This window comes from Epinephelus fuscoguttatus, linkage group LG18, assembly GCF_011397635.1.
Source record: "Epinephelus fuscoguttatus linkage group LG18, E.fuscoguttatus.final_Chr_v1".
Taxonomy (NCBI): Eukaryota; Metazoa; Chordata; class Actinopteri; order Perciformes; family Serranidae; genus Epinephelus; species Epinephelus fuscoguttatus.
In genome coordinates, this window is record NC_064769.1 from 4,825,168 (window position 1) to 4,848,692 (window position 23,525).

Here is a 23,525-nt window from a genome sequence, read left to right on the forward strand (position 1 = left end):
GAGCGGTGCTGATGTTGCGCTGGGAGGACAGCTCTCTCAAGTGTCTGAAGTAGCGGAAAGTGGAGGTAGCAATATCCTTTGAGAATACTCCCAGCTTACCAACAAAAGCCGTCCATGTGTCAAACATGTCCAAAACAGTTTGTCCTGCACCTTGCAGTCTGAGGTTGAGTTCACTGAGGTGTCCCGTAATGTCCATGAGAAACATAAGTTTCACAATCCACGTCTCGTCCTCCAGTTATGGGTAGTTTTGGCCTTTTTCCGCCAGAAAGGCCTTGATAGCATCCAAGCAGCTGACAAATCGCTCCAAAACTTTACCGCTGCTCAGCCATCTGACTGCAGAGTGGAGAGGAGATCTTGTATGCGCTGTCCATTTCTTGAGCAGGGACTGAAACTGTCGGTGTGTCAGCGCAGATCGTTTAACTATGAAGTTAACAACCTTTGCCACCGTAGCCATAACTTCACCAAGATCTGAATTTGACATTTTTGCACACAGATTTTTTGGTGTATTATGCAGTGGAGTTTCATGATGGGGTGGCGACTTTTTCTTCAATCAATTTGACAGCTCCCTTTTGTCTCCCAACCATGGCGGGGGCGCCATCTGTTGTCACCGCAAACACTTTGCTCATGTCAATCCCCCGATCCTCAAAATGTTCAATTGACGCCTTGGCTATGTCTTCGCCTTTTGTTGTGTCAGGCATTGGCTTTAAGCAGCAGAGTTCCTCTCTTACAGATGAATCACAGTACCTTGCCATGACTGCCAAACGCGGGATGTCGTTTACGTCCACGCTCTCATCAAGTGCAATGCTGAATACCGTAGCATCTTTTAACCCCGCTGTTTGCTGATCTCTGACATTTTCTGCCATTTCATCGACACGTCGCTGAACACTTCTAGCTGACGCAGGAATGTCCTTGATTCTTGACTTGATTGTTTCTTTGTTTGGCAAGTTTTCAAAAAGCACATCTGAGCAACTGAGAAAAGCCTCCTTAATATATTCTCCATCGGTGAACGGCTTTCCATGCGTAGCAATGCAATGAGCAATGCGATAACTGGCTTCAGTGGCGTGATTTTTAGCAGTGGCAAAGTCTTTGAGGGTGCTGGCTTGTTTCCCATACCTGGACACGGCGCGTTTAATCGACTCTGCTTTATCTGCTTGGTCTTTGAAAGCCGTCTCGTGCTTCGTCTCAAAATGTCTCTTAACACTTGACGTTCGGCACACAACATTCTCAAAACATAAAGTGCACACGGCACGGTCCTTCTGAGACACAAAACCAAACTCCTCTGTCCAAGAGGGCTGGAATGCCCTAACTTTAGCTTTTTTAGCAGGCGGCCTTGCCATCAGCAAGCTAACGTTACGGTTACCACATCTGAAGCGTGGGTCTCTGTGGTAAATGTGGGCAGGGCAGCAGGACAGCGGCTGCACCTGCAAGCTGTGTTGTGTGGGCGGGAGTTCGCGCTGTCACTCAAACTCACGCTGTCACTCATGAGCTGCTACCATGATCCTTGAGGGGTGATTTTAAACGATAGGCCTACCAAGAGGGCCTTTGCCAGTGTGCCAATGATTATGCTGCCGCGTGCCAACCGTGGCACGAGTGCCTGAGGTTGCCGACCCCTGATATAGAGCCTTTCAAGAAACCCAAGGTCACTATACAATACATAGTAATTTAAAAATCATTTAATCAATTTACTAAAGACAACAAGAAGAGAGAAATAGAAAGCACACGTGAGCAATTAAGAGAGAGGGAGCGTGCATATGGACAATGTATGAGGTGAAATCAAAGCTTAATTTTTATCTTGTGTTACTGTAATTCTCATGTAAGCATATGGAACTTGTCTAGCAGCATTTAGACTAGCATCAGTCTCATATAAATGGTTCCAATGCAGGTCAAGTGCAGTAGCTCTGCGTATTGTGTCATACAGGTCTGCTGTCTGAAAGTGGTAGGGCTGCCCCCGACTAAGAACATTCCTAGTCAACCAAAATTCGTCATATCATTAGTCGACAAGTCGCCCACATGTTTACAATACTAATTTAATTATTAAATTATATATTTTGGGTGGGGCAACACAATGGTTTGCGTTAAAGGTGTGAGAAAGAATAGTATCAGTAACATTGTTAACACTGTGATACATTACAGAATAAAACAAAACAATTAATATAGGCCAATACTTTATTTACAAGCACACATCACACACTGAGCGAGCTGCCTGTTAATTATGCTGTCGGCAACGATTGTGCTTAGTGGCTAATGGGCATATAGCTACTTGCATGTTTCAGATGATTCGTCATGTTAGTAGTTGACAAATGACAGGCAAATGTTTGTCTGCAGAGTGTACAGATCACCCTGAATTTGTCCTTCACCTTCTCAAAATGATCCCACACTTTGGATTTCATCCCCAACATGTTATTAACTTGCCTGTGTAATAACCGCAGGTACCAGCCCTGTTAGTGAGGGGCTGTGCACATGCCACATCTGTAATTGCCTGGAAAATGTGAGGTTGGGCAATGGGTGCTACTCTTGTGCCTTTTTTAGGGCCAGCTTTCAAGAGCGCAGCCACAGGTTGCACCTGAGGTTACTAAGTAACCTTAACAAGCACCATATAGCTTATTTACCTGATATCCTGAGTACAGAGATGATCTTAAGGCTATTAAATGCTAAACTGAATAACGTTTGGTTATCTAACATAACCGCAGTTCTTAGAATAATATAAGCAAGGTGTCTCGTTATGGGATACAGCCTACTGCAGCCCTGATAGAAGCATTTATCTCAATCCGCCAAACTTGATTGGACGGTGAAAGGTGTTCACCCGCGCCACACCCAGTAGTCCCACCTACTATATATAGTGTGCGCGGATAACCCTCCTTCAATTCAATAAGCAGACCTCTTCTCACCGCCCAGCAAGAAGGGTCATCTAGCGAGACAACTCGCTCATATTATTCTAAGAACTGCGGTTATGTTAGATAATCAAACGTTCTTCTTCATAATATTCACTCGGTGTCTCGCTATGGGATATGGTAGCTCCTCTATTGCCAGACAGCTTATCGAACAAGTACCGGCCAGTGGGGAGGGTCCCTGAGTTCCAGTTAGGACTCCAGGACCGCGCTAGCCAAGCACGGCCATGACACGTCCAGCATATAGAACCGAACAAAAGTCAGAGATGAGGACCAACTTGCTGCTGAACAAATGTCCTGAACAGACACTCCCCTAAATAAAGCCCAGGATGCGGCCATCCCACGGGTAGAGTGCGCACGCAAACCCGCCGGCGGCTGCAGACCCCTGCTAGTATACTCCAAAGCTATAGCCTCCTCCACCCAGTGGGCGAGGCGCTGCTTTGTGACTGGCTGTTTCTTTCGGGGTTCAGCCCAGGAGACAAAGAGCTGATGGCTCCTCCTGATGCTCTGTGTCCTGTACATATAAGAGCGCACAGCTCGAACCGGACACAGCATGTGCGCTTGCTGCTCACCGGGAGAAGTGGTGAACGCTGCAAACTCAATCGGGGAACACAAACCCACCACCTTAGGTACAAAGACTTCAGAACCATACGCGTATTCCCCGAGGCAAACTGAGCGCACACAGGATGCACAGAGAGTGCATGGATGTCACTCACTCGCTTTGCAGAGGCGAGAGCTAGTAACAGCACTGTCTTAAGGGACAGGTGTTTAAGACTCACTCCCAGCAATGGCTCAAATGGGGGGCCTTTAAGCCCCTCCAGAACCACCGCTAAATCCCACGGGGGCATCAGTGGTCTGGAGAGAGGGAGCAGCCTGCGCACGCCCCTCATAACCTGGCACACCAAAGGGTGTTGGCCCACTGTTTTGTCCCCAAATCCTATATGGCAAGCTGCTATAGCTGCCAGATAAACCTTAACCGTGGAAAAGGCTTTTCCTGTATCAATCAGGTCATGTAAAAACAGCAGTATCGCTGGCACAGAACACTGAAACGGGGTGTGGCCCCATTCAAGACACCACCGCTCAAACACTCCCCACTTAGAGTTGTACAGAGACCTGGAGGGAGCCCTGGCGTTTTGGATAGTGTTAACCACACTCTGAGGGAGCCCAGCAGTGGTCAAATTGAGCCACTCACGGGCCAGGCCCACAGTTGCAGTCGCTCACAGACCTGCCCTCGTAAATGCCACCCCAGCCGGATAGGTTGGCATCCGTGGTGACCACTTTCCTGGACGAGACAGAGCTCATGGACGCCCCGAGTCAGGAAAGACGGGGCCGTCACGCAATCCGCCGTGACCATTATCCTCCGTGCGCCATGATGCACGGGATCCAGCCTGAGTGAAGCGACCCAGCACTGAAATTCCCGCATGTGAAAGCGGCCAAGATGGATCACGAGGATGGCTAAAGCCATCAGACCCAGCAGCCGAAGACACAGTCAGACCTGTGTCGACAGAAGTGCGTGAGGCAAGCTTTGAATGTTTTCACTCTCTCCTTTGACAGGCGAGCTGTGAATGGCACGGAGCGCAGGGATAATCCCAGAAAGGATATCTCCTGTGTCGCAGAGAGTTAGCTCTTCTCCGTATTTATCACAAAGCCCAAATCTATTAGGTGTTTCGTGACAATGTGCGTGTGAACCCTGGCCTCCTGTTCTGACTGTGCCAACAGGAGCCAGTCGCCAAAATACGTGGCCAGCCGGATGCCCCGACGTCTGAGTGGGGCGACAGCAGCCTCTGTGCACCATATGAAAACCCTCAGGCTGAGAGACAGGCCGAATGGGAGAACACGGTATTCGCAGCACACCCCCTGAAAGGTGAATCGGAGATATTGTCTGTGAGGGGGGTAAATGGGAATGTGGAAATACGCGTCTTTCAGATCCACAGACGAAAACCAATCGTTCGGTCTTACTAGACGCAGCAGTGCCGCATATGTCAGCATCCTGAATTTGTATTTCCGCAGAAATTTGTTCAGAGCCCGCAGGTCCAGTATAGGACGGATTCCTCTTCACCCCCGTTTGGGAACGAGAAAATATCTGGAGTAAAAACCTGACAGACTCTGTTTGGGAGATACAACAGAAATTGCTCTTTTTTCTAACTTTTTTTTTTTTTTTTCTGTAAGACTCAAGCTGATTCTCCCTGTGCTTGTGACTGTATTATGCCGGAGAAATGGGGAGGGACAGCGGCGAATTGGAGTCTGTATCCATGAGAAATCGTGCGTAACACCCACGGTGAAGCTGCGGTTGCTTTCCAATTTTCCCATTTGAGAGAGAGTGGAGAAGCATATTGCAGCTCCTGCTCTATCAAAGGAGGTCCCAACAGCGGTGCTGTGGTGCCCTCTTGTGGTAGAGCAGGGAAATAGCCCCCGAGCTGTACTGTGCATGTGCAAAAGTGCACCAGAGGGCCTGTCACTCCGTTCCCTGGGAATGGTGATGCCCATCCCGGGGGCAGAGCTGCAGAGGGCTTGGTGGCCACATGGCTTATAGACAGGGTATTTTCGTTTGTTTTGGCTGTTTTTGTTATCTGCACCTTTGGCTCGTAGCCTGGCTGTGACAGATTTCTTTTTATTTTCACACTTTTGGGAACATGTGTGTATGTGTGTGCTTGTGGACATTTGGCTCAGGGCGCAACAGCGCAAACCTCCGAGGTGATGTCTTTCCTCTCGTGGACCAGCTCTGGAGTGGGCAGCAGCTCCACCTGGAGAGAGGACGGCTGTCAGGCTGCTCTCTTTTTCTTCCTTGCCTGGGGGGACCGAGGCCGTGGCCGTTGGGGGCGGCGGCGGGACTGCGGTTGGGGCGGGAGACTTTCTGTGCCAGCCAGCTCCGGGCTCCTTCCTCGGCGGGAGGGGCGGGCCAGGCTGTTGCGGCCGCTTCGGGATCCTGTAATGCGGCTGCTAGGAAGCAGCTTGAGCAAACAATTTGCGCTACACTGGAGGAGAAGGCATGGGTGCTTTGCAGGGGAGACAAAGTTTCAAGGCTTCGTTGTCCTTTTTTGCCTCACACATCTGCTGCATCGTGGCCAATGCAGAGCCAAAGATACCCTCCGGGACAATTGGCAAATCCAGTATGTCATCCCGCTCCCTGTCAGTCAGGTTAGCGAGGCTGAGCCATCTCACTCGCTCCTGAATGACGAGGGTTGCCATCACCTTGCCAGCAACTCGGGGAAGACAGGGAGAAGCTGTTTCACCACACTACGGACCAGGGGACCTCCAGCTTCTCTGCCGCACGTTTACACATGTTGAGCAGGTCCACATGGAGGGAGGGAGCTGGAGAGCTCACCCCTCTCCAGGGGAGCAGCTTCGGCTTTTCAGCCGGGGCTGTAGTCACAAAGATGTCGTCTTCCTCCTCGTCCTCTGATACGAGGAACGAGGTGTCATTGTTATCCGCTGTGATGCCAAGCTCCAGCACGTCTTCCGCGGGAAACGGGGGAGCTCAGAGCTGCTCACACTGGGCGTCCCAGTCATAGCCAGTCTCTGGAGCTTCCCCAGCCATGTCCTCGTCTTCCTCCGCGGCTGTGCCTTGGTCAGCGGTGGGGAGAAATGGGTCGCGAGGCTAACTTGGCAGGCTAGCCTGCGTCTGAGGCTCTTGACTGTGAACACTCTGCAGTGTCCACAGGACCTGGGAATCTCGAGGGCTAACCTGGCATGGTCAAACCCAAGGCAGGTACTGCACACCGGGTGGGCGTCCTTCCCCGAGATTTTATTCCCGCAGCAACAGAGCCGAAAGTCTCCTCTGGTGTGAGGATCTTTAGCGGTCAAGCTTATCAGAGCTTATCAGATAGTGCTGTCGCAAAATTTAAGGAAAAGATTACTCCGTCGTTAAATTCAATAAAAAGTCCCTCAGTAACAGAGGTTTCCCGTACCAACTTTGATCATTTTGTCGATAGCGCCGTAGGCTCGCTGCGAACAACACTTGACTCTGTAGCTCCTCTTAAAAAGAAGTTAAAAAAGCAAAGAAAGTTCGCTCCTTGGTATAACTCTCAAACCCGTAAGTTAAAACAAATATCGTGAAAATTTGAAAGGAATTGGCGATTAACCAAACTGGACGAATCTCGTTTAATCTGGACAGACAGTCTCAAAACTTTTAAGAGGGGCCTCCGCAATGCCAGAGCAAACTATTACTCAGCATTAATAGAAGACAATAACAACAACCCCAGGTTTCTTTTCAGCTCTGTAGCCAGGCTGACTTAGAGTCAAAACTCTATTGAGCCTTGTATTCCTTTAGCCCTTAGCAGTAATGATTTTATGAGCTTTTTTAATGACAAAATTCTAACTATTAGAGGCAAAATTCATGACCTCCTGTCCTCAGATAGTACCTATCTAACCTCAAACACAGCTGTAAAACCTAATATATATTTAGATTGCTTCTCCCCAATTTCTCTTCAAGAATTGACTGTAGTGATTTCTTCATCTAAATCATCAACGTGTCTCTTAGACCCCATCCCAACTAGGCTACTTAAGGAGGTCTTTCCTTTAGTTAACACTCATATATTAGATATGATCAATATATCCTTATTAACAGGCTATGTACCACAGTCTTTTAAGGTAGCTGTAATTAAACCTCTACTAAAAAAGCCCACCCTGGATCCAGAGGTGTTAGCCAACTATAGACCAATATCTAATCTTCCCTTTCTGTCAAAGATCCTTGAGAAAGTAGTCGCAGACCAGCTGTGTGATTTTCTCCATGATAATAATCTATTTGAGGAATTTCAGTCAGGATTTAGAGTGCATCATAGCACTGAGACAGCACTAGTCAAAATTACAAATGACCTTCTCATTGCTTCAGACAAAGGACTTGTCTCTGTACTTGTTTTATTAGATCTTAGTGCGGCGTTTGACACTACTGACCATCAAATTCTACTGCTGAGACTGGAACACTTAATTGGCCTAAAAGGTTCTGCACTGAGCTGGTTTAAATCTTATTTATCTGATCATTTTCAGTTTGTTGACGTTCATAATGCATTGTTATGTGGATGATACTCAGTTGTATTTATCAATGAAGCCAGAAGAAACTAATCAATTAACTAAACTCCATAACTGCCTTAAAGACATAAAACTTGGATGAGCACCAATTTCCTGATGTTAAATTCAGACAAAACTGAAGTTATTGTTCTTGGCCCCAAACAAATCAGAGACTCTTTATCTGATGACATAGTTTCTCTTGATGGCATTGCTCTGGCCTCTAGCACTACCATAAGAAACCTCGGAGTGATATTTGATCAAGATTTGTCTTTTAATTCTCATTTAAAACAAACCTCGCAGACTGCATTTTTTCATCTGCGTAATATTGCGAAAATTAGGCCTATCCTGACCCGAAAAGATGCAGAAAAATTGGTCCACGCTTTTGTTACCTCTAGGCTGGATTACTGTAACTCTCTATTATCAGGTAGCTCTAGTAAGTCCTTAAAAACTCTCCAGCTAATTCAGAATGCAGCAGCACGTGTACTAACAGGAACTAAGAAACGAGATCATATTTCTCCTGTTTTAGCTTCGCTGCACTGGCTCCCTGTAAAATCCAGAATTGAATTTAAAATCCTACTGTTAACTTATAAAGCTCTAAATGGTCAAGCTCCGTCATATCTTAGAGAGCTCATAGTGTCATATTATCCCACCAGAACTATAATACACCGGGCACTCTCTCTCTCTCTCTCTCTCTCTCTCTCTCTCTCTCTCTCCCCCTCTCATCCTATTACTGCATCTTACTAACTCGGCCATTCTGGATGTCACTAGCTCGGCTTCTTCTCCGGAGCCTTTGTGCTCCACTGTCTCTCAGATTAACTCATATCGCAGCGGTGCCTGGATAGCATGACGTGTGTGGTTGTGCTGCTGCCGTGGTCCTGCCAGATGCCTCCTGCTGCTGCTGCCATCATTAGTCATACTTCTACTGTTATTATACACATATGATTATTGTCACACATGTATACTGCCAGATATTAATATATACTTTCAACATATTGTACCACAGTAGCCAGAACTATAACTATAATATTATTACTTTCATTAATGTTGTTGTAAGCTACTGTCATTACCATCTGTCCTGCATCTCTCTCTCTCTCTCTCTCTCTGTGTCTCTCTTTCTGTCTCATTGTGTCATACGGATTACTGTTAATTTATTATGCTGATCTGTTCTGTACGACATCTATTGCACGTCTGTCCATCCTGGAAGAGGGATCCCTCCTCAGTTGCTCTTCCTGAGGTTTCTACTGTTTTTTTCCCCCATTAAAGGGTTTTTTTGGGGGAGTTTTTCCTTATCCACTGCGAGGGTCATAAGGCCAGAGGGATGTTGTATGTTGTAAAGCCCTGTGAGGCAAATTGTGATTTGTGATATTGAGCTTTATAAATAAAACTGATTGATTGATTGACTGATTGAGTTACTTAACATATCAGTCACCACCTGATTTTCTACAAAAAAGTACTTTTTTTAAATACCTTAAGTAAATGTAGCTGGTAGTAGGATTTTAATTAGGGCTGCATGATTTTGAATAAATATCTAATTGTTGATTATTTGACTGATAGTTCAACTCAACACAAACTCCAACACAAATCTCACTTGAAATGCCTTTAATAAATATGTTAAATTATCTATAAACCAAAAGCATCTGATCCTGCCTGATTAAGAGATAAAGAGAGTGGCAGGAACCTTGGTCACTACATTAATAGCTTTAGTAGTGACTTTACAGATTAAACTTTTATAGCATAATGAGTTTATAAATAAAGATTAAACTTTCAGTGGTTACCAGACTTTTTGACTTACAGCTCCTACATTTCTTTTTTGCCTTGGTGCTATTTATTTTTAGAAGCTAAATCATTTAGGCTGTTTGCAAAATTGTATCGTGCTTGATGTGAATTAAACAGGCAGATACGTCGAAATTTCACCTCTGGGCAAGCATGTCATCATTGAAATGGATCATACAGTATAATGTTGTGGTGGTGACTTTAAAACTTCAGCATAGAGGATTTTTATTGCAATTTTTGTTTCTGTCTGGTTTCTGTTACCTTACCTTCAAAATTACCGCTGGCTTACCAGAACCTCCCCCACTCCGTCTGTGCTCTGTGTCTCAATGTGACATGATGTGAAAGCATGCACAGGCGTCAGTGTTGATTGGCTAGTCCCCACTGCACAAAGCTCAGTGCAGTGGGGACTGCAGGCAGGGAGGGAGACGGATGTATCAGAGCCAAAGGAGCGAGTTTTAAAATACATTTATTTGATCGATTACCGATGAAAAAACATCCGATGCCGATTATGGTAAACAGTAGGTTGTGTTTACTTGCACACCATGCGCCTAAATCATTTTCCCGGTTTGCACATCTATTACATACATTCAAGATTAGTGTTGATCTTGTTGATCAGTATCTGACCAAATGTCTTCTGCTCCTGAGATATGACACTGAATAATGGCCAGAAAAGTGTTTTATCAGTGTTTCCCATACATTCATTTATCTGTGGCAGTGCGCCACAAATAAATTATCTCCGCCACATATAGATATTTCTGCTTTTGGTTTCTCTTAGAGTTTACATCCATGTATGTGAAAACATGAATGCTTCACACAGATGAAGAACTATACAATCAGCACAGTTTGAAGGTGGACATTCAATAGGTGGCAGTATGCATCAGTATCTGACCAAATGTCTTCTGGTCCACCTGAGATAGACACTGCAGATGTAGTAGCAGAACGGATCCAAAGACCTCTCGGTACAAATATGTGGGCAAACAAGTCCAAAAGTGGTCCGAACAACTCTAACACATCATGTTATATTAGCTGTTTTATTAGCCTGTGTCTGTATTAACATAGGTGGAAGCTCAACATGTGCAGAGACATTAACTCACGCTGTTAGTAGTGTTAACTGCAGTGCGAGTCCCGTAGCAGCTCGCCACCCTGTTAATCAATTACAGCGGCTCCACTGGCAACGGGAGCGGCATGACAACCCCCGTCTGTCGCGCGACAACTCTCTATTTTACGCGGCTCTTCTATTTTTGTCGCACTACGCAGTCGCAGTACGCAGTCAGTGGAGCCCAAATGAATACACCGCGACGCTACGCTGACGTGACGTAGGTTTGCAGCCGGTTGAGCCCGGCCGTGTGGTTCTGCTCGTTAGTAATTAACTCTGACGTTGGATGTTCACTTCTTCACACAGATGAGTATTGAAAAATATTTTTAATACCCCCCTCCTCCAAGGACCACACCACCACGAACAGATTCCTGTCCTGTGGGAAACACTGTTTATGCAGAACATTATGATGTCACAGTGAAGTAGGGCTGTACCCAAATATTCGGATATTCGATTATTTGTTTCTATGGGTAGGTACAGTGCCCTCCAAAAGTATTGGAACAGTGAGTCCAATTCGTTTACTTTTGTTGTAGACTGAAAACATTTGGGTTTGACATCAAAAGATGAATATGAGACAAGAGATCAACATTTCAGCTTTTATTTCCAGGTATTTACATCTGGATCTGATACACAACTTAGAAGATAGCATTATTTGTAATGGAACACAAAATTTTTAGGTAAGGAAAAGTATTGGAACATATAAACTTAAAATAGATTAAAGTGAATGAGACTTAATATTTAGTTGCAAATCCTTTGCTTTCAATAACTGCATCAAGCCTGTGACCCATTGACATCACCAAACTTTTGCATTCTTCTTTTGTGATGCTTTTCCAGGCTTTCACCGCAGCCTCTTTCAGTTGTTGTTTGTTTTGGGGGGTTACTCCCTTCAGTCTCCTCTTCAGCAGGTAAAATGCATGCTCTACTGGGTTTAAGTCTGGAGACTGACTTGGCCAGTCTAAAACCTTCCACTTCTTGCCCCTGATGAACTCCTTTGTTGTTTTGGCAGTGTGTTTTGGGTCATTATCTTGCTGCATGATGAAGGATCTCCCAATCAGTTTGGTTGCATCTTTCTTTAAATTAGCAGACAAAATGTTTCTGTAGACTTCTGAGTTCATTTTGCTGCTGCCATCATGTGTTACATCATCAATGAAGATGAAAGAGCCCGTCCGAGAAGAAGCCATGCAAGCCCAAGCCATGACATTACCTCCACCGTGTTTCACAGATGAGCTTGTATGTTTGGGATCATGAGCAGATCCTTTCTTTCTCCAAACTTTCGCCTTTCCATCACTTTGGAAAAAGTTAATCTTTGTCTCACCAGTCCATAAAACTTTTTCCCAGAATTTTTGAGGCTCATCTCTGTACCTTTTGGCAAATTGCAGCCTGGCCTTACTATTCTTCTTGCTAATGAGTGGTTTGCATCTTCTGGTGTAGCCTCTGTACTTTTGTTCATGAAGTCTTCTGCGAACAGTAGACTGTGATACCTTCACTCCTGCCCTCTGGAGGTTGTTGCTGATGTCACTAACAGTTGTTTTAGGGTCTTTCTTTACAGCTCTCACAATGTTTCTGTCATCAACTGCTGATGTTTTCCTTGGTCTACCTGTTCGACGTCTGTCGACGTCTATCGTACCCAATCTGAAACTGAGCTCAGACATTCAGTGCTATTTATTGTTTGAATAATCAATGTAATTGGGAGACACCTGGGCAACAAAACACACCTGTCAGTGACATGTTCCAATACTTTTGCTCTTATGAAAAATGGGTGGGTTCAAACAAAAGGTGCTATCTTCTAAGTTGTGTATCAGATCCAGATGTAAATACCTGGAAATAAAAGCTGAAATGTTGATCTCTTGTCCCATATTCATCTTTTGATGTCAAACCCAAATATTTTCAGTCTACAGCAAAAATAAAGGAATTGGCCTCACTGTTCCAATACTTTTGGAGGGCACTGTATTTGTTATGAAAATTTGGTATTCGATATTCATTTTTTTTATTTATTTACTTACTTATTATTATTATTTTTTTTATTTTATCAATAAAAATCAAAACTTTTAAATTGCATTGTTAAAAATGTGAAAATATAGTATCGCCTACCAACGGAGCTTGTGTGCACGGCACGTTTGAGCGCATCCGTCAGGCTGTGGATCAATGACAAGTTTTACCACTTTATCACTATTCCCTCTAACTTGTAGCTGTTTTTCATTATCTTTTGAATTTAATATGAATTATGGAACTGTTTTTGTCAACGTTTGTTTCCTCCGTTTTGTACAATAAATTATTGTTTAAAGTTTTAACAAGTTTCTTTTGGAGTGCGTGACACAAGTGTGTTTTGAAAACGACCACGGACTGTCACCTGCTCAACGCATCAGTACCTTCGGATGCCATGACAGTAATAGCCAATAATGTCAAAATATCATTTACAGACCGATTTAACAGACGATCACTGCTGCCCGACCCCCAGGTCCATTTGCGGGTCCTGTGGGTCTTGCGGGTTACGGGTCGACCCTTGCATCACTACTCAGCTCAGTCTATAAAGGCTGTACACAACAGTAGACACTATATTCTATTCAGGCCGGCACAACCAGCAGCGTATCGGCTCTACAGTGCACGGCACTGCGGATTAACCATTTTATTGCAGCACAGTGTCTGCCAGCAACCAATTACTTGCAGAGGCTTCCTACAACTTGTTTCAATGGTTCCGAGTTAATCAGAAGACAAATTAAACAGGTTGACTAGCCAATGTGAAAATCAAAAGAAAGCATAGAATAATGTACTGAAGGAGACTGTTGTGCCATCACATTTTTTTGTGATTTGAGAGCAAAGAAACGGTCGCTGCTGTGCAAAACTCCACAATAGGTCCGAAAAAACCACGGAGGAGTGCTTTGCAAGGAGTCTTTGAAAGGAGCCAAGTCTGGCGTAAAACTGGAGAGAGCAGGCAGCACGGCCGCAGCACGGCTGCAGCACCCCCCGCCCGCCCGCCTAGAACGAATATTCGAATATTCTTTATAAATTCTGCCGAAGGTCCGAATGTTAAAAAAATGGTATTCGGGACAGCCCTACAGTGAAGATGACCTTTGGGATATAAAATCTCATCACTTCATAATTTTATCCTATTAGACATTTGTGTGAAAATTTGTCATAATGAGCATAAGAATTCACAATGAAGAGACGCTTCTTAAATGCTCTACAGCGTGTCTACTGGGATCACGAGCATTACCTTAAGTGGCTGCAATCAGCTTTGGTGGCCATGTCAGAACAGTAATCTGGTGCAGCTGGGCCTGGTGAAATCTAGGGGTTACGGCTGGGACAAATGTTGTACCACTGTATCAGCACCACTATCATGGCCACTTTATCAGAATTCCAGAGTTCGGAGCTGACCTTCTCCCAGTTGTTTTTTAAGTGTGTATGAGGCCTAAAATATTGTCTGTGGGAGAAATCTCTGGGTAGAGCTGGAGTTTAAGTATAAAGTTCTTCTCCTTATTTATCGTATGCTGTAAAGCCCTGTGAGGCAAATTGTGATTTGTGATATTGGGCTGTATAAATAAAATTGATTGATTGATTGATTGATTGATTGATTGATTGATTTACCATGGACTAATATTTACAGAAGACAGGGAAGATATCTACTGGCTATAATCGGCTGTTCCTTATCACATGATATGGGGTGTGTGGTGCTGCATTCCAAAAGTTGAACTTTGTCTATCTCAGGGCATAGACATTGCACCCTGAAAAACAGCCACATGGAAACCCCTGCCTGACATCCCTCACTTTTGAGCATGCCTTCCTTGGGTGTTCAAAGTCTAGAAAGGAAAATACTTTTGCTACCTAGTGTAGTTGTAATGACACAGTGGTGCAGCTTATTGCCTTTGAACTCACCCTGATCCAAAACCTGCTCTGTCTTGCTTGAATCCAGAAGCTGTCTGTGATCTTGATGATCTTCGGGGGGGGGGGGGGGGGGGGGACAAAGTTAAGTTAAAAACGGGTTCTTTTTGAAAAATGTAAATGATGTAAGCTAATTTTAATAAGACAAGGAGGCACACATGGAGTAAAGTATAAAAAGCAAGTGTGTACATTAGCATACATTAACTTTCTCCCAAACAGAAAAATAAAAAGCTGGTAAATGCTAAACTGAATAACTATGGGTTAGCGGTATTCAACATAAACAATATGTGATGCTTTTGTACCTGTTGAGTGGCCCATATGCATCATAGAGTTCATGTCAGCTGGACTCACAGCCACAGGAACATTGGCCTCAGCTGGAATATGCTCAAACAGCTCTTTGGAGCCAGGCTCCATGCAGTTCATGTAGGGGATGGCGTGTTTGCTGTCCATGTAGTACATTATATAGAAGTTGCACATTTCATCAGCAGAGGTACCACTGCAGACAACACAGAAAAGTACCTGGTTATGAATACACCACTCATACATAACTAGAATTTCCACCCTGCGGTTGTATGCCACTGCACACCAGTTTCTCTTAGAGTTTACTTCCATGTCTGTGGACACATGGATGCTTCACACACATCTTCCCCCCAACAGCACAGAAGATCTATATGATCAGCACAGTTTCAAGGTGGACACCCAAGATTGGAGTCACCAATTCAGTATTTGACCAAATGTCTCCACATCTGTTCCTGAGATATGACACTGAATAATGGCCAGAAAAGTGTTTTATGCAGAACATTATGATGTCACACTGACCTTTGACCTTCAACCACAAAATTCTAATCAGTTTATCCTTTAGTTCAAGTGGACGTTTGTGTCAAATTTAAAGCATTTCCCTTTAAGTGTACTTGAGATATAGCGTTCATGAGATAGAGAAAGATGCAAGGTCACAGGGACCTTTGACTAGGCTTGTGCCGATTTCTGGTTTAACCGGTTCGATCCGGTTTAAGAGCTCCACCCGTTTTAATTCACGTCAACCGGATAAACCGGAGGAGGAAAAAAAGAAAAAAAAAAAAAAAAAAAAAGCTTTTCACATTGGCGGCGTGTCAAGGCACTATATTCAACGTATCTTGCATTGTAATATGCATTATGACAACTTAATAAGGTTTATGTTTGTTTATAAATGAAGTGGAGGAGCCTACAAGTCTTTTGTTTTGTTTGTCTCAGAGGCTTTAGAGGGACTCCGCAACTCCGCTCTGCTCAGCTGTCTGCTGCTGCTGCGAGAGATCAAATTTCATTGGGGGCGGGTAAAAGTGTGAGGGAGTCAGCAGTCATTCAGTTTGTTGCCCTAGTATTTCCACTGAAGAAGTTCCAGGTACTATTTGGGGGGCTGGAACTACTACAGGAATGTCCTCTCGCTCAGCTCTGTCAACTGCCGTGTCTCCACTGAGAGAGCGGAGTCGGAGGAAGGCTCCTTGGTGTCCTTCTGCGTCTTCTTCCTCTTGTGTAACCTTGTGTGTATTGGCAGTTAATACAGCATTACCGCCACCTAGTGGATTGGAAGCGTATTATAGCTATAAGAGTAGGGCTGAAACGATTCCTCAAGTAACTTGAATAATTCCATTAATAATAAACCTTGAGGCAAATTATTTGCCTCGAGGCTTCGTTAAATTCAGTACAACTATACAGCGCACTGAGTTTCTCGTAAATGTTCATTTCTGTTAGACAATCCGCTTACGTTACTTCTGCTGTAGAGCTATAAATTAATCGGCAATAATCTGTCTAACGTGTTATAATGAAGATTGAAATATCACTGCCATGATGGTTTGCAGCTACAGTACAGGCCAAAAGTTTGGACACACCTTCTCATTCAATGCGTTTTCTTTATTTTCATGACTATTTACATTGTAGATTCTCACTGAAGGCATCAAAACTATGAATGAACACATGTGGAGTTATGTACTTAACAAAAAAAGGTGAAATAACTGAAAACATGTTTTATATTCTAGTTTCTTCAAAATAGCCACCCTTTGCTCTGATTACTGCTTTGCACACTCTTGGCATTCTCTCCATGAGCTTCAAGAGGTAGTCACCTGAAATGGTTTCCACTTCACAGGTGTGCCTTATCAGGGTTAATTAGTGGAATTTCTTGCTTTATCAATGGGGTTGGGACCATCAGTTGTGTTGTGCAGAAGTCAGGTTAATACACAGCCGACAGCCCTATTGGACAACTGTTAAAATTCATATTATGGCAAGAACCAATCAGCTAACTAAAGAAAAACCAGTGGCCATCATTACTTTAAGAAATGAAGGTCAGTCAGTCCGGAAAATTGCAAAAACTTTAAATGTGTCCCCAAGTGGAGTCGCAAAAACCATCAAGCGCTACAACGAAACAGGCACACATGAGGACCGACCCAGGAAAGGAAGACCAAGAGTCACCTCTGCTTCTGAGGATAAGTTCATCCGAGTCACCAGCCTCAGAAATGGCAAGTTAACAGCAGCTCAGATCAGAGACCAGATGAATGCCGCACAGAGTTCTAGCAGCAGACCCATCTCTAGAACAACTGTTAAGAGGAGACTGCGCGAATCAGGCCTTCAGGGTCAAATAGCTGCTAGGAAACCACTGCTAAGGAGAGGCAACAAGCAGAAGAGATTTGTTTGGGCCAAGAAACACAAGGAATGGACATTAGACCAGTGGAAATCTGTGCTTTGGTCTGATGAGTCCAAATTTGACATCTTTGGTTCCAACCGCCGTGTCTTTGTGAGACGCAGAAAAGGTGAATGGATGGATTCCACATGCCTGGTTCCCACTGTGAAGCATGGAGGAGGAGGTGTGATGGTGTGGGGGTGTTTTGCTGGTGACACTGTTGGGGATTTATTCAAAATTGAAGGCACACTGAACCAGCATGGCTACCACAGCATCCTGCAGCGACATGCCATCCCATCCGGTTTGCGTTTAGTTGGACGATCATTTATTTTTCAACAGGACAATGACCCCAAACACACCTCCAGGCTGTGTAAGGGCTATCTGACCAAGAAGGAGAGTGATGGAGTGCTGCGGCAGATGACCTGGCCTCCACAGTCACCGGACCTGAACCCAATGGAGATGGTTTGGGGTGAGCTGGACCGCAGAGTGAAGGCAAAGGGGCCAACAAGTGCTAAACACCTCTGGGAACTCCTTCAAGACTGTTGGAAAACCATTTCAGGTGACTACCTCTTGAAGCTCATGGAGAGAATGCCAAGAGTGTGCAAAGCAGTAATCAGAGCAAAGGGTGGCTATTTTGAAGAAACTAGAATATAAAACATGTTTTCAGTTATTTCACCTTTTTTTGTTAAGTACATAACTCCACATGTGTTCATTCATAGTTTTGATGCCTTCAGTGAGAATCTACAGTGTAAATAGTCATGAAAATAAAGAAAACGCATTGAATGAGAAGGTGTGTCCAAACTTTTGGCCTGTACTGTACATGTAATATTAGTGGCACGGGCTCTATTAACAGCCACAGCCGTGCGTAATGGTCGCGCGTAATGACAGCTGTTCTGTCAGAGAACCACGTTGGTGTGAGACAGTCTGTAAAACTTCACTTCTTCTCTGCTGTATTTTTAACTGACAGATCTAATGAGTGGTGGAGCGGGCACAGATAAAACTGATGCAAACTGATTGAAGGGTGTTTCTGCATCAAATTGTGTCTTACTGTGTGAGACTACACAAAGCTTGTGCATGTGCGCCCACCTCCACAATGACTGAGATATACTATAAGTGCATGTGGGGCTTTATGAATTCATAAGCTTCATAAGTTTAATATCTGGGCATAAAGGAACCTTCAGATAACTTTATCAAGCAGCCAGTGGGTCAGTGAGCTGGCTAACAGTGGTTCTGAGTGGAGTCTCCGTAATTACACTGAACAAAAATATAAACCTCTGCAATAATCATGCTGTCTAATCAGCATCTCGATATGCCACACCTGTGAGGTGGGATGGATTATCTCGGCAAAGGAGAAGCGCTCACTAACACAGATTTAGACAGATTTGTGAACAATATTTGAGGGGAAATGGTCTTTTGTGTGTATAGAAAATGTTTTAGATCTTTGAGTTCAGCTCATGAAAAATGGGAGCAAAAACAAAAGTGTTGCGTTTATATTTTTGTTCAGTGTATGACAACGATGACGCTGAGTGACAGACCTGCCATAATGTGACGTCTAATATTTCTCCAATATGTCTTATTAAACTCTTTCCACAGAAATACGGAACAAACTGCATCCCGTACCGAATCAGTAAAGGACAGTACATTTTATTTTTCAATATGGGACAAGGGGCAATTTTGCCGTCTCATGCCTTGGTGTGGCACTGGCGTCAGTCAAATCACTTATCCTCAGTTTTACTATCCTTACTTTTATCCAGACCTCTGCAAAAAAAGAGTCTGCTGTATTCCAGAGTTTTTCCTGGGGAAAGAGTTTGTAACTTTTATGGACACTACTGTGCTACTCGGTCAATTAATTAACTTCACTACTGAAAAGCTATTTGACTCAGAAAGTAGTGACGTCACCACGACACTAGTGAGAATGCTGTTAAATTCTTAAGGTCACACCTTGTAGTGAGCCATTTCCTAACACTGATTATTTTTGACAGTGTGAGAAATAGCGGTGTAGCATGAGTGCATAAGAAATTAGTCATTTGTGTGACTGGTTGACAGCTCTGACTTTCAAAAAAGGAAACAAATTTGTTGCTCATTTCTCTCATTTCAGAGACTTTTCTAATTTTCTCTTTCATATATTAATATTGTCCTTAAATAAAGCTAAAGTAATTTCATGAAAACACGCGGTATTTATTATCCAATTACTCGATTAATTGCTAGAATTATCGATAGAATACTCGATTACTAAAAGAATCGATAGCTGCAGCCTATGGTACAGAGGTACATATGGACGTATGTAGGGACGTACATACAACCCAACAACACTGCTATCTCTGACGAGGAGGCATATAAAGTGGAGGAGCACAGCTCTATCTGTATCATTAACACCTGTCTAATACATTATCCAACTGTGACAGCTGCCTGTTGCTACCTTCAGAGCCCTGCCAATGAGCTGGTAATATTCACTGGCTAGTGAGCACTGACAAATTTAGTTTTAACTGTCAAATGCCATGTTCACTACATTCCTTGCTTCTCTTCGTTTTTCATTGTCTTTTTCTCACTGTTCTTTCAGGAGCTCCTGGTTTTTAGTGACGCATTCTGACTTAGCTAATCATGCTGCAGTTCATCCCACGTTTAAACATTAGTGGGACTTGTGAGTTCTGCGAATAGTGCACCTGACCCATGTCAGATGGACCACACCATTTCACAACACCTGCAGGAGTGTGGGAGTATCAGATGGCATGTTGAAATAGGTTTTACTGATAAAAATGCATTTCTTTATCATGTTAGTACATATAACTTGTATTGTCAGTGATAGTTGGTAAGTAAAGTGTTGTACTTAATCTCAGTTCAGGGTCAACCATAGACCTTTTCACAGGTAGTGGAGGAGCAAACACAAGGTCATACATTATTAAAGTAGTCTGTATAGAACCTAGAAGAAAGCACAGAAACTAAAAGGTACTTCTGAGTCATACAACTTGGTGTAGAAATGCATTAGATGCTTTGGATTATATAACAGAACTCACCCAATATAAGTTTTGGAGGTTCTGCCCTCTCCACTAAACACACATCTGGCTGCAATGGTGTCACCATACTTCACATTCAACTCGTTGGCAGCAGGATAGAAAGCCTGGAGAGAAAGTTAAAGTTTAAGTTTAAGTTAAGTCTTAAGTTTAAGTTTATTTACTTTATTAATCCCCCTGAGGGGAAATTCAATGTTTTCACTCTTACTTGTCAATTACACACAGGTCCGAAAGACACACACACATGCACAAACAGGACCTATACATGCACAAAGTGGAGACCCTCCGGTTCCCAACCCAAGTCCCTATGGACTGAGCCACTGCCGCCCCGAAAACACATTCACTGCTGAGCAATGAGCAAACAGCACAATACATGAAAAACTGTTGTGATCAATGCATTATTGGTTTAATTCAGATGTATTAGTTACATGATCTAACCTAGTAATTATTAACTCCTTGAAAAACTGGGAACAACTTGGACATGCTTAGACGAATGCATATACCAGCGCTCTGATTTTGACTCATGTCTTTGTCAATCCCATGTGTCTGTCACCACGATTATGACACAAAGTGGTGATCAGTTCATTCAGAGATAAATCCCACTAATAAAGGGAGTGCATGATTAATATAAACCCAAATACCTATACATTACAGCTCGTTAAATTCAAGAGTAAATGGGAGAAAAATTTGTTCATTGAAATTTTGGAAGTGTTGGAGAATCCATCTTCATATATGTATAGGGCATTTGGTGATTACAATGAACAAGAACAATAAAAAAAAAAAGAGATAAACCATTACATAATACTCTGCTCAAAAAAAGAAGGGAACACTTAATTGTCACAGTATACCAAGTCAGTTACACTTCAGGGATATCAATCTGTCCATTTAGCAAGCTCAAGTGATTGTGAATCAGTTTTACCTTTGCTCTGGTGCAAATGAGAGTGACAATCCACATCCATTCATGCTGTCACAAGAGGGTCTGCTGTGTCTCCCAGCACAGTCTCAAGAGCATAGAGGAGATACCAGGGGACTGGCCGTTACAAGAGGAGAGCTGGACGAGGCCGTAGAAGGGCAGTAGAATATGCTCCTCTGTGAGAGGAGGAACAGGAGGAGCACTGCCAGAGCCCTACAAAATGACCTCCAGCAGGCTACTGGTGTGCGTGGTTGCGATCAAACTGTCAGACACAGACTCCATGAGGATGGCATGACTGCCCGACGTCCTCTAGTGGGACCTGTGTACACAGCCCAGCACCGTACAACTCCACTGGCATATGCCAGAGAATACCAGCATTGGCAGGTCTGCCATTGGTGCCCTCCTCTCTTTACAGATGAGAGCAGGTTCACACTGAACACATGTGACAGATGTGAAAGAATCTGGGGACGCTGTGGTGAATATCATGCTGCCTGCAACATCATCCAGAATTAGTGGTTTGGCAGTGGGTCAGTGAAGGTCTGGGGACGCATATCCTTGGAGGATCACACAGACCTCCATGTCATAGCCAACAGTACCCTGACTGCTGTTAGATACTGGGATGAAATCCTCAGAGTGATTGTCAGACCTTACGCTGGTGCTGTGGGCCTTGGGTTACTCCGGATACAGGACAATGCCTGGCTCCATGTGGCAAGAATGTGTAGGCAGTTCCTGGATGATGAAGTCATTAATGCCATTGACTGACCCTCTCGTTCCCCTGACCTAAATCCAGTTGAGCACCTATGAGACTTATTGGTTATGTGTTGGTGCATCCAACGCCACCAAGTACTGCCACAGACTGTCATGGAGCTCACTGATGCCGTGATCCAGATCTAGGAGGAGATCCCCCTAGAGATCTGCCAACTCATCTGGAGTGTATACAGGCACGTGGGAGCCATACACATTACTAAGTCACATTATGAGTTGCCATGATAAAATTCACACAAGTTGGGTCAGCCTGTGATTTCAATTTGTTACTTTGATTTTCGGTGTGACTTTGAATCCAGCCCTCAGTGGGTTGATGAAACAAATTACAAATTACACAATGTACATCAGTAAAGATTTTCAACTTGAATATTTCTGACATTTCATTTAAGTGTTCCCTTAATTTTTTTGAACAGTGTAGTTTTAATTTTGTTGGGGTCATTAGATGCATCTTCATAATGTTTGTTTTGTCTGACCAATAGTCGAAAACCCAAACAGATTCAAATTATAACTATAGAACACTGAAAAATCGTCATATTGGAAAAGATGCAACCAGACAAACGGGGGGAACGGCGCATGCTCTGTTGCGACGACATTGCCCATACGTTTGTTAAACCAAAGAATGAAAAGATTGTAACTGTGTGGAATGGATATGTGTATGGTGGCGGGTATACGTCTGTGGTATTGATGTTGTCTTTGTAACTTGTGAAGTTGCCTGTGTAATGTATGTCTGTTCTCTGGGCTGTACGGAATGTGAAAATAATTCTCCTGAATTTTGCTTAAATGGTTGATCAGTTATCAGATTTTTTGATTAAAGTAACTGTTTGACATTTGGTCAATTTGTTTTCTTGCCAAATTAGATGAGGAGATGGATCGCACTCTCATATCTGTTTGCTAAATATGAAGCTGGAGCTATTAGCCAATTAGCTTAGCTTGGCACAAAGAGTAGAAACACAGCGAAACAACTCTGTCCAAAGGTAACACTTCAGACAAAGGACATTTTGGTTTTCATATGGATTACACAAATGTGACATTAAGTGATAAATAGTGAGCCTTGGAGAAGTTTAGCTGTTTCCAGTAATTATCCTAACTATTATGATAACTCCCCAGCCATTCAGTGGCAGGTACACCACACATGTCAGTTTTTAATTGCCTTCTGATGCAATAATGTACCTGTGGAAGCTGAGGGGACTGTCTCCCAATAAGGCTCCACTTCCCGTCTCGGATCCTGTAGCCACTGACCACTTGACCTGTGATAGGAACACCCATCCAGGTTAAAACTGCACTGATAAACGTTACTCTGAACCGGACTGCTAAATTATCTGGTTTGACTCACCAAGATGGTGTGTGTGGGTCCTGAAGGCAAACGGGTAGATGGGATATGAAGTGTAGTCACAGGCGATGTCTGCATTTGTAACTAACAAAAGAAAATGAAGGAAAGTCAAGTCAGGCTCAATCTGTGATCACTGTACAGCCCCAGTTCTGGCCCTCTTGTCCTTAGAAGCACTCCAACACAACATTTTTTTTTTTTTTTTTTTTTTTTAAC

At 43.7% G+C, this 23,525-nt stretch overlaps 1 protein-coding gene across 3 annotated transcripts in view; it reads right to left on the reverse strand.

Moving 5' to 3' along the window:
* pam (peptidylglycine alpha-amidating monooxygenase) overlaps positions 1-23,525 on the reverse strand; it is a 76,708-nt gene that overhangs the window by 30,489 nt on the left and 22,694 nt on the right. For all 3 annotated transcript variants that reach the window (XM_049604006.1, XM_049604007.1, XM_049604005.1), the window contains exons 11-15: positions 23,316-23,396; positions 23,153-23,229; positions 20,308-20,411; positions 14,946-15,139; positions 14,638-14,697 (exon numbers count right to left, since the gene is read on the reverse strand). In XM_049604006.1, coding sequence (XP_049459963.1) covers positions 14,638-14,697; positions 14,946-15,139; positions 20,308-20,411; positions 23,153-23,229; positions 23,316-23,396 — 516 coding nt within the window. The remainder of the gene's footprint in view (positions 1-14,637; positions 14,698-14,945; positions 15,140-20,307; positions 20,412-23,152; positions 23,230-23,315; positions 23,397-23,525) is intronic.